This window comes from Sarcophilus harrisii, chromosome 4, assembly GCF_902635505.1.
Source record: "Sarcophilus harrisii chromosome 4, mSarHar1.11, whole genome shotgun sequence".
Classification (NCBI taxonomy): domain Eukaryota; kingdom Metazoa; phylum Chordata; class Mammalia; order Dasyuromorphia; family Dasyuridae; genus Sarcophilus; species Sarcophilus harrisii.
Window position 1 is genome coordinate 367,600,393 of NC_045429.1, and position 12,762 is coordinate 367,613,154.

Genomic DNA, 12,762 nt, shown 5'->3' on the forward strand with positions numbered 1-12,762 from the left:
AGAGAAGAGTTCACACACTGATTAAGTCATAGCTCCACCAAAGTACCCTTACCTAGAAGAGAGCAATAAAAAGTATTGGATATTCAATGCTAGTTTATTTTTTAGAAGTTTAATTTCCAAAATTTTTTAAGGAAGTGAGCCCCTGTGACCTCTCCTGATTTGATAACATGTGACATAGTCTCTTGTACATAAACAACTCAATTCTTTATTGATATATGAGAAGTTTGGCAATAAATTAAAATTATACATTTTTTATAAATCAGACATTATAAAACTTAAATTTCTAAATGAAGGCTGTCCTCTTTAAGATGGGTCACTTTATATATCTATTTCAACAATGTTGCCTCCTCTTGGAGGCAAAAACATAGACACATTCCTGTGACTATTCTGGTTAATAGTAAATCCTTGCCTTTTGGCAATGGTCTTAATTTCAATAACTAACAAGAGGTACTTGGATACAAATCTGTGAACAAAGTCTTTGATCAAGTGGGAGAATATTACTTTGTGTTAAAAATGATGTGTGACTTAAAAGTAATTTAATATGGCTTGTAAACAGGTCTTAACAGAAAGTCAAAGAGATTTCTCCAAAATTGTGTGAATAATTTTGGCATTATTAAAATGAATGTATAATTTCCCCAAATGACAAATTTGAAAGAAAAACCTATTTAAATGTATAGCTCCTGGTTAAAAGTAAATAAGTCTCAAGATTTTATAATCCAACCTGATATGGACATACCTATTACAATACCTGGTTAGAGAAGCTGATTATGATAGCACACTCTACTTTTTGTCCCAGGTTTAGAAGGTGCCCAAAGATTTTTTGACATAATTGAAACATTCAAATCTAGTTTAGCCACTTGGGGATTATCCAGTTTGTAGACAATTACCTCATGCTTTGTGACTACCTCCTGTTGCTTTCAATTAGTGTGAACAGAAGAAACAGAAGAAAATAGAAGAAAAAAAAATGTGACCTAATGTAAATGTTAGGCCAAGCAAAGTAAATTTAGCAAAGGAAACCTGCTAAAAGTAGCATTACATTAATCAAATATCCTGACAACCAACCAATTATAACCAAAATAACTCCTAATTTTGTAGGACTCTAAAGTTTGGACAGTAGTTTAGAATCTAATATCAAACAAATTTCTGGCTTTTTTGTATCAATATGTCCTCCATGACCATGTCGACTTGAGATTTGACCAGTTTGCAATAGAAATAGGACCAGAGAAGGCAAAAGGAACACCTGAGAGGCTATCATCATCCCTTTAGGTTTGAATCTAGGCAGCTTTATTTGATAATTGTTCTTATTAGTGATTACTGTCCTTATCAGATGATTGCTTTTGTATTTGTGTGGTGGAATATTTCACTATCCTACAAAAGAAAATATTTAAAATGAAGTACATCATTTTCTGGATTTATTTTTAGTTCTTTGTGTTGTTATGTGATCTATCCTATTCCTCAACTCTTCCAACAAATAAAAGCTAATTTGGTTGTCATCTAATGTCATCATCTTCTTGAGTTCAAATCTGATCTCCCATATACTAACGATATGACCCTGGGCAAGTAACTTAACCCTGTTTCCCTCAGTTTCCTCATTTGTAAAATGAACTGGAGAAGGAAATGGCAAGCCATTCTAGTATCTTTGCCAAGAAAACACCCATGACATTATGAATTTAGACATGACTAAAATGACTCAACAACAGCAGCAGCAACAATAATTGTCAAGATTTGATCTTCTGACCATCAGATCTCAAGGGTGAAATACTTAAAAGGGTGCCATCATTCTCTGGCAGTTTTCACTATCCAGTAGAGTCATGTTAAATGCTTGAGAATGGGTTTAAGCAGATTGATACCAGTTCTCATCAGTAGTTGCTTTTCAAGGCTTGGAATTGGACTCTGCGCCTTTCAACTCCATCCTTCTGCCTACAAATATATGTAACATATGTCTCTACTAGGGATAAAGTGCAGGGCAAAGAATAGTTGGGTGTGATGTTGTTTTTAGTGTGCAGCTATGCTAAAGATACTATTTTGGTCAGTGAAATCTTCAGTACAATGAATACTTCCCTCACTCAAGTGCTTTTAAATAGATAGGTCCATTATTTAGCTGTTTCTGTTCTTAATGCATGAGTTATTCTTTGTGGTTTCCTGTGAAAGGCTATTTACAGTTATATGTTAAGTGCTTATTTTAGGTCACCTCAGTTAAAAATAAATTACTTGAAAAGGTGTTCTATTCAGAAGCAATTCAATTCAGCAACCATTTATTAAATGCTTACTATACTCTAGGAACTGTGCTAGGTCATGGATACCAAGACAAAGTATCACACAGTCTCCCTGCATTTGAAGAGCTTATTTGTATTTGGAAGGATATAATAGGTAATTTAAAATAGGGAGCAATGGGGGCCAATGAGAGATCCAGACAAAATGCTCAAGGAGAGAGAATTCTTTCAGCATAGGACATCAGGAAAGGCCATTCTGAAGTGGCATCTGCACGGAGCCTTGACCAAAGATAGGAGTTTTAAGAGGTAAAAGTGAAAGGGAGTACATTCCAGGCATGAGGGACAGCCAATAAGAATACAGAGTTTGGAAAAAGGAAGGTTCAATTTAGACAACAGCTATATGAGTAGTTTCATTGAAATATAGAATGCATAAAGAGAAATAATGTAAAATAAACCTGGAAAAATAGGCTGGAACCAGATTGTGGAGAAGCTTAAATATTAAGCCAAGGAGGTTGTATTTTATCTTATTGAGGATAGGCATTTATGTACTAGAGGTTTTATTGTTTATTAATTTATCTAGCTAGCTGTTGTCTCTGCTTTTTTATTAATAGCAAGGAAACACGATTATATCTGTGCTTTAGGAAAATAATTGGGTAGAAAACACTTAGTCTTGGCCATTATGGAATTGAAGGCCAAAAAGTGGAAATAAGACATAAAAATGACTAAGTAAAATGTACAATAGTACATGATAAATATATGGGAGAAAGAATATAATTAATTAAATAAAGCACAAAGGAAAGATTAAAGTAGAAGTCATATACAAGAATCACATATGATAAAAAGTTTCAGTCTGTATGAATAGATGAAGTATCAACAGTGATAACTACATAGATGTGTTAGAGCATCAAAATATAATAAAAGCAGTGAAGGTCATTAAGACATCAATTTTGGGGGGAGGAGGATAAGTGACATCAAGAATTAAAGGGCCATCAGGAGGAAGGAGGGGAATAGACTCATTTTGGCTAAGTATAGGGTAGGCTACATGACTTTTGAGGTGCTTTGTAACTAACATTCTGCACTTGCTGTTGTAAAATGCTACTACTGAATCACTGCATGCAAATTTGTTTTTAAAAGACTTTTCAGGACAGATGACTATTGATTGCAAGAGAAATAGGGATAAATGATAATCCCCAGAGGTGACTTTAGTCAATAGCTTTAACCTTCTCCCTATTCTAAATTATGCTAGTACTTGGATTTAGATTTAAATGTTGCCTTCTTCCTTTCTAAAACTTTTGATAAAAAGTCACAGAGTAAATAGTGTAGGGAGTCCACAAACTGGTTGGACAGAGTTCACTGTGGCTGAGCTTGTCTGAGCTATTGTCAGAGAACTCTGGAAGGGTGTTCAGCACACTTGTGCAATAGCCCATATTATGATTTCACTTTTACATGCAGCTGCCTTTCCAGCCAGATTGTAATCTCCTTAAAGAAAGGGACCTTGTATTGTGATGATGATGATCCTATAAGGGGAGAAAAGTCTTATATTTATATATGGTATGATGAAGAGAAGAACATATTTAGAGCCATCAAATTTGATGTTAAGTCCTGGGTTCAAGTCACTTGCTATCATCAAAGTGACTTTGATGTGTCATAATCTGTTTGAACCTCAGTTCCATCTATAAAATACAAATATTAGTAGTCGCATTATTTACCTTGCCAGGGTAGTTGGAAGGGAGCCCTTTGAAAGCTGAAATTGTAGTTCCAGTCAACCTTTCAAGACCTCAATTGTGGTTTTCTTGGCAAAGATACTGGAGTGATTTGTCATTTTCTTCTTGAGTGGATTCATTTTGGTAGGAAATCAGAGGTTAAGTGCCTTCTTCAGGGTCACACAGCTAGGAAGTTTCTGAGGCTGAATTTGTATCAGGTCTCTGACTACAGGCTCAGTACTCTATTCACTGAGTCACCAGTTTCCTCTTAAAAACTGTCAAGTAACATATAATTGTATTATCACAAAACATCTATTATAAAGCCTATTACAGTTTATAATGTACTTTTACATATATTATTTAATATTTAATACAATTCTATAATATTGGTATCTTTTACAAGACCTGGCTCAAATATTGGTACATAGTAACCATTGGATAAATGCTTCCTCAAAGAAAGGATGAAAATTGTCAGTTCTATACAACACTGATATTGACTATTTGTGATTATGTGGACAGTTTTGGGAAGCCAGGTGGCACAACACTGCCTGTAGTGAGGAAGAATTGAGTTTAGAATGGTGTCTGATACTTGCCAATTTTGGGGCTCTGAGCAAATTATTGAACTTCTTTTTAATTTTTTAAATTAAATTTAATTTTCAATTAAAATTTTAATTTTCAAAAGATATACATGGATAATTTTTCAACACTAACACTTGCAAAAGCTTGTATTCAAATTTCCCCCCCTTTTCCCCACTTCCTTCCCTAGGTAGCAAATCCAATCATATGTTAAATTTATGGCAAAAATATATATTAAATCCGATTTTTCATACATATTTGTACAATTATCTTGCTGCACAAGAAAAATCAAATCACAAAGGAAAAATGAGAAAGAAAACAAAATGCAAGGAAAGAACAACAAATGTGAAAATGCTATGTTGTGGTCCACACTCAGTCTCCACAGTCCTCTCTCAGGGTGTAGATGGCTCTCTTCATCACAAGACCATTGGAACTGCCCTGAATCATCTCATTATTGATGAGAGCCACATCCATCAGAATTGATCATCTTATAATCTTTCTGTTGCCATGTATAATGATCTCGATTCTGCTCATTTCACTTAGCATCAATTCATGTAAGTTTCTCTAAGCCTCTCTAAAATTATTGAACTTCTGCTTGCCTCACTTCCTTCAATGGAAAAATGGGGATTAATAGTAGCACCTACTTCCCAGCATTGTTTGAGAATCAAATGAAATAAAATTTATAAAACACTTCACAGCAAGTAACTGGCATGTAACTGATGCTATCTAAGCAGTAGCTATTATTATTCATTCTTATTCTGAAGATGAAATGCAGCTCAGTTTTAATCTCTTGTCATCAAGTGCTGCTTCCTTTCTTCCTCAATAGATCTATGCTCAGAAAATGAAAATTAATTTAAACATTAGTCTAATTAAACTATTAATGTAAATTTGTATGAATAATAGAAACCATAATATTCCTTATAAAATCAAGTAGAAATCATTTTTGGAATATAGATAAGTGTTACTGTTTCTACATAGCAAGAAAGATAATTGAGTAGTGACTTTATTATATTATTATCATGATGATTATTATTTTAGACCTATGATTTGATCAATGTAGGGAGCTCATAGTCTTCTGCTATGCATTCAGCAATTGTTCAGTAATAAAGTTTTAGAATCATCTGGTATCTCTAAGAGATTAAGAGATTTGCCCATGTTATACAGCAGATGTGTATTAGGAGAAATTGAGACTATATCTTCTTGACATAACTCTTAAGTCCTATCCTAAACTAAGTCTTGGGCCAAAGGTTTTCTTGTTTACTATTTTAATTATATTTCTCTGGTAGCGTTTAACTGTCACTAATTAATAAGATAATTTCCCACTCTATTTTTGTTTCCATTCTTCTAGCCTTCAAGAGAAGGAGCAGTCACTCAGCTTGGCCATTAAAGAAATTACGTCAAAGGTAAGTCCTTCCAGACTATCCTTTTTTTTTTTTTTTTTTTTTTTACCAACCACAATTATATGTAGCAAATGAAAATCCTAAGTGACAGTTTCTAGTAATTAGTAATCAATTTATTAATTAGACTAGTCATTAGTCAATAAATTGATGATCAGAGGTTTTCTCTCAGTTACTAAAGATGCCAGTAGAGACTCTGAAACATTTTAAATCAGGTGAATTTTCTGACAGAGAACTCCCTTGACAAGTGAACATTACATAGATGGGCATTATATGAGGAGTTAGTCTTCAGCAACTCCTGCAAAGAACACAGCTTGATCATAATTCTCAGCTTACTTGAGGCATCTGGGGGAAGCCACTTTTTTGGACCTCTCTGGCTAGTTTTCTCTTTTATAAGCTGGGTCTCCCTGTTTAGCCTACTAAGCCTACTAAGATGATGGAAAAGACCAAGGACAAGGAGACATGGACTGGGGAGGAGTTTAGCTGAGGTTGACTTTTGTTTACAGAGTAAAGAAAAAGAAAGGGTCTTTGCTCAGGTAGATGGCTTGGGTTTGGGAGGTTACCTTATTCAGTTATACCCTTCAAAAATTGACTGATCTTTTCAAGATCTTTAACAAAAATAGGAGGGAAAGAATGGATCTCAAATTAATAATTAGTTATTAATATAATAGTGTAATATTAGCTTTTCTCATTTAGATGGGTTTAGCCTACTAAGATGATTTTGGAATATAGGAATATAACAAAGGAATTTACTTACATTTGGCTTAACTCTGTATTTGGCTTAACACACACACACACACACACACACACCTGCTTCTAGCTTAACTAAAACTTATTGTGAATTTATGGGGAAAATAAAACCACTTTTTCTTAGTCTCCTTCAGACTCTGAGAAATGTAAATGTAAGAATGTAAATGAACAAATGTATCTTAGAGTCCACTTTGGATTGAAAATGCCAGTAGGATATTAGATCTAATTATGGCATTGGCAATAACTTGGTTTTGGGACCTGATTTTGTATCCTCTTGGAATGAGCATTGAATGTGACTCATTACTTTCTTTCGAGGGTCTCTGGACACTGATGAAACAGATAATAACGCAGCCCTTCTTTCTTTAGGCCAGAAAAGGTCTGGCAACTCAGAGGCCTAAGGCCATAATATGGATGTCTTCCATTTTTGTGGGAAGAAATTGGGTGGTATTATTATGATACTTTGGCTTCACCCTTTTCCCATTCTTTGGATAAGTACATTTGTAAAAATGGCTACTTCAGTTCAGAGAAAACCTGGCAACTCAAAACCACAATGTTCCTGGACAATTGAATCTTACATTTTCTATTCTTCAAGATCTTAGGTAATTTTAAATTCCCCTAGAGAAAGTTATTTTGGGTGAAAGATGACTAATTTCTTTTCTACTGGACAGTTTAAGCATCCCTTTCAGTACTTTATCTACCTATTGTGTGACCTGTTCAAAGCTGAGGTAATTATGGAATGAATGAGGTGGGGGAAAGAGTTGAAAATAGACTATCTAGAAATTGGCGAAGATTAGATTAATCCAGCAGCAACTGAAAGTATGTAGAACTGCAATTTAATAAGGAGATTTATAAATCTTATTTTATATTAACAGTGACAGCTTGAAAGATAGATTTGTTCAACAAAGGAGTGGCTGACCCAATTATGATTAACAGAGGCTGTTAACTAAAATAAGAAAGAGTGAACATAAATTAGATGAGACATAAGAATTATGACCAGTGTTTTAGAATTAGCAGAAATGTTCTCAACTGCCCTAGTAACATTCTTAGTTGAGTGACTGTAAAATGTAATTCAGCTGGGCTCTGCATGATCCCCAGGAGAGAGGGCAGGAGGTGCAAATGTATCTAGGACACCTGCATTGTAATTCCAGGGAGTGGAACACTGAAAAATCTCAGGACCGAGGAAAGTTACTGAAATCTATTGTTTTGGACACATGAGTACTTTAACACTGCCAGAACTGACTTTAGTTTGGAGAAAAGGCTACCATAAGGTCCTTGGCCTCCCTAAAAATTAGCAAAGAAGAGCATGAGTTTCTAGGGGGAAGTGATGGGTGATATCAGTCAAGATTGTTGAGGTTTTGCTCTCTAAAAATCATCTCAATTTCTGTCCATAAGAATCAAAACAATGGAAGATATTTGTGTCTGGAGAAATCTAGGTTCTTTTATTCAATAGAACTGAATATTTGTTTTGGGCTTTTTGTTCCCAATTGGATTAATTTTAGCTTTTAAAACACATCTCAGATTTCTAATGAGAGAGTATAGCTGCTAATTTCAAGGCTTCTCATTACACCAATGTCTTTTTTGCAGTGAGAAAACACCCCGATTGGCTCATTTATTGTTATTCAATCAGTATTGTGTGCACTTGAAGGAGTGTTTGTTTGCCTATTTGGCTCCTTACAACCTGGATACATGCAGATTGAAAATGAGACTTTCTCCTTATGTTAAAAAAAAAAAAAAAAGACTGTGTGAACTCAGTTCAGAACTTTTCTGAATTCAGAAAAAGATACCTGGGATGTAAAGTTTTTATTGTTTTAATAAAAATCAAAGAAACAATAGAGACAATGTGTAGAATAGTACCGAAAATTCTAATGATAAAATTTTACTGAGATTTCTTGATCTGTTTATAAAATTCATATTTTTTGGGAAAGGGGGACGGTATGAGATAGCATCAATTGGAGATCTGGTAGAGGTCTGATGCCTGATTTTATAACTTGGTTATTGGGATATGGAGTTAAGTTATGGGCTAGCCCAGTGTAAGTTTTTGAGTAGCTCCCATTGGGCTCCCTAGGTAATAGAATGTGGAGTTCCTTTTGTCATCTCAGAGACGCTCTAGAGTTTTCAGTAGATTGCTCTGATTTACTAGAATGAATTATGGATCCTGGCTGTCTGCCTCCTTTAGGTTTGTACAAGTCAAAAACTCTGCAGCACTTTGAGGAGGAAAGTGAATGAAATTGAGACCCAACTACCAGCCCTGCTTGAAGCCAAAATGCTTGCTGTTTCAGGTAAAGTGACTGGGACATTAAAATTAAAGGGAAATTCAAAGGGAATATTTAAGGGGACTCATTTAAAAATATTTGTTGGACAGATTTCAAGGTTGTATTTTAGGCTTTTTCAACAACTTGTTTTTATTTTCTGTTTTGAATGATATTTGTTTATATGCTGTTATTGACTTGAAGATCTCAGAGCATTTTTAATGGGAATCTTACATTTACATAGTCAAGAGATGTAAAAACAGCACATCTTATTAAAATATAACTATGTACTGTGAGTGAGTGTGCATACACAAAGTTGATATTAGTTTTATTTATTTGCTTATTCATTCATTCACTCTTTGGTTTGTTCATTATATATAACTCAAACTTCTTAAAGAAAGAAGACTTGTATTTCTTTTGCATTTTGCATTATCCTTGCCACTCTTAGCTTGCTGTTATGCACCTGGTGGTTTCTTAATTAATATGATTTGATAATATCATTCCTGTTTTACAGATGGAAAAGTGAAGGCATTATAAATTAAAAGAGATATTCTGGACATAAGAAGGCCATTCAGGGAGGTGGGAGTAGCTCTTAGAAGTGTATACCTCCATTCTAAATATCCAGAGACTACACACCCTCTTCTTTTGTAATTACTAGTCAATATATTTTAAAATATCCATAAACTAGGCACTCTGAAAATAATAAGCTACTTTCCATTTGCATAAAGCTTTGCAATATGTTTTCACAAGCATTATTTATTTGATCCTCACAAAAGCTCTGTGAAGTAGGTAGCTATCATGTGAGCTTTGTCATTCATTGGGATCAATCATGGGGACATATTGTATTCTTTCAGTTGTTTCCAACTCTGTGACCCCATCTGGAGTTTTCTTGGCAGAGATACTGAATGATTTGCTATTTCTTTTTCCAGCTTGTTTTACACATGAGAAACTGAAGCAAACAAGGTTAAGTGACTTGGCCACGGTCACACACTTGTGTCTGATGCCAGATCTGAACTCAGGAAGAGTCTAACTGACTTAAGGTCCAGTGCTCTATCCATTATTCCACCTAGCTACCCTATTATATTTGACAGATGAGGAAACTGAGTCACAGACGTGTTAAGTCACTTACCTGACATGAGCCAGCTAATTAGTGATATCTGAACTTAGGTCTTTTAACTAAGCTCTCTGCTAACTCTAATGGTTCAGGATTCTTAATTTGAGATCTGTGAACTTGTTTAATTTTTGATGATTGATTTCCTCTGTAATATTATATACTTGAATATATATTATAATATTATATAATATTAATATTGTGTTACAACATATATATGATATAATATTATTCTGACAAAGGATCCATGATATACAAAAAAGATTAACATCTTGTGCACTAAGATTATGGAAGTCACCCTAACCAAAACTTTTGGTATAGTTGGACTTAGGGTCAGAAAGATCTGATTTCAAATTCTGCCTTAGATATTTACTTACTATATGATGCTAGAAAAATCATGTCATATTTCTGGCTTTCAGTTTTTTTTTCAGGAGGAGTTCCAAGCCTAAAGGCTTCTGACATCCCTTTTAACCCTAAATTTATCCTCTTCTCATCTTTACTAATGTCCAGCTTCATGAAAGATTACATGGGATCATGGGAAACTAGTTTAGTTCTATAATGAAGGCATTGAATATTTGCTGAGTTTTATAGGTTGGATGAACCCAAAAGCCTATTAACTTCAGAAGAACCATAAAAATTTAACAAAAAGGTATAATAATTACATGTATGGGTTTTAAATGACATTTGAAAATGGAATACAGTAATTGGCAGCTTCTGCTCTTCAGATCATTAAACAACTAATGTTGGCAGCTAAAGAGCAATTTGGTCCCTGGCGCAGTCATGCATGTTATTTACAACCAGAGAAACAGTGAAATGTGAATGTGGGGCCGGCTTGTAACAGCTTTCCATGTCATTTACTTGAAATTACTGCCCCATTTACAAGGAGGGGGAACAAGATTGAACACAATTTTGATTCTGGGTTAGACTACTTGTCTTTGTTAATCAGTCAGTTTGCTCCAGGAATACAGCCCAGGTGGATGCTTCTCCATTAACGGAAGGAGGCAGTAGAGGTGTACCTTGTTCGGATGGGAATAGTATTTTTCCCAAATGCCCAGGAAATGGATATATATATATATATATATATATATATATATATACCATGCACTTTAAGAATATTGTCTCCTTTTATCTTCACAAGAACCCTGGGAAGTAGATGCTATTATTACCCCCATTTTTATAGATGAGGAAACTGAGGCAGACACAGATTAAGTGACTTTCCCAGGCTCACACAACTGGTTTATTTGTCAGTCACACTTTGAAATGCTCTAGTAAATCATTTGCTTTCAGTCTATGTTAGTTGGAGCAGTGCATTTTGGAACATGACTCCCTACCATTGTTTACTGGAGGCAGTTGTTATCCCTTAGAATCACATCATTATTTCTTTTCTCTTAAGGCATTTTCATAGGACAGGATTAAAGAGTTATTCTCCCCTTTAATTAGTTTATTTTCTTCTTCCTTCTTTACTGAGTCCTGCCCTATCAGAGCTGTCCCTCTCTATTTCTACCCTTCCTCACTAGATCCTTCAGAGAGAGGGCTGTACGATTTGGGAATCCCCAGTGCAAGGATGGGGAGACTTCTGTCACTGGAGCCATGTATGGGCTAAATATCCAACTGGGCATCCCCAAGTGGTATATAGATTACACTTGCCAATAGAAACAGTGCTATAGACAATGAATTCTAGAGTCCTATCAACACAATGCTTCAGTTTATTCATAGGTTGAATTGGCTTTTGTAGACTGGAAAATAATGATCTCTTCCACCATTGCTTCTCTGGGAAATGATTCTGTGTTTAAGGCAACAGACTTGCAAACCCCACTAGAAAAACTTCCTTTTAAATAAACCCGTTTGTAAGTTAGGACCATTTTATGCTAAGAAAGCCAGAGCCCCATTGTCTGATTACATTTGTATTTGTATTAGGGAAGAACACAGGGCCACCCATGTTCAGGGTTTATTCCCTTGGAGTATTTGGGCCTGAGAAGGGGAAGGAAAAATTGAGATGTAATATTCAAGGAGCTATAATCCTTTGACTTGGATATAGAGTACCTAAGGAAGGAGAATTCTCTTTAGGTCTCATGTGCTCTGCAGCTGCCATTCTTTCTGCAATTATACTACAGACTAAGTGCTCTGAGGATGAATATAGTGTAAGAAGTCCCCAAGAGGACAAAAGGGTCTATTTTTATTCTTATTCTTGATCTCACCATGAATGAATTCAGTGTTGTACTTTATGTTTTCAATGGGTTGATTTTAGATGCTTTTTTCATAATGGAGCTGTGGACAAAATCCCAGTTTTTTTCAAGGAAAGGGAGGAAAGAAGCCTGGGTTTAATTGAAGCTCTATCTCAGTTCAATCTTCTAGGTCTCTGTTTCCTCATCAATAAAATAAGAGGAATTGGGCTAAACCATTCACCAAGTCTTTTCTAATTCTATGACATATCATTGACTAATAAACACAACATTGTCTAGTAATGTCAATTCAGACAAGGACTAATTCTCTAGAGCTTCTGTTAACTATATGGGAATATTGACCTTGAAAAGCCACTAATCAATAGTCCTTATCTAGACACATATGAAAAATTATGAAAACTATGCAAGGGAATACTCTACCAGGACTACCAACCCACAGATATGAAAGTACTTTATTATGATTTTGGAAAACCAGACCAGAAGAAACTTCTGGAGCTGGTATGGCAGGTTCTACAGATTGAAGATGATGGCAATGTCTCTAAGAAGTATGAAATTTATGCTCATACTTTTTAAAGGAAAG

The 12,762-nt window shown here is 34.9% G+C and overlaps 1 protein-coding gene across 1 annotated transcript in view; it reads left to right on the forward strand.

The window, feature by feature from the left end:
• Positions 1-12,762, forward strand: part of DISC1 (DISC1 scaffold protein) — a 500,053-nt gene that overhangs the window by 177,586 nt on the left and 309,705 nt on the right. The window contains 2 exon segments of the mRNA XM_031966908.1: positions 5,841-5,895; positions 8,816-8,918. Coding sequence (XP_031822768.1) covers positions 5,841-5,895; positions 8,816-8,918 — 158 coding nt within the window.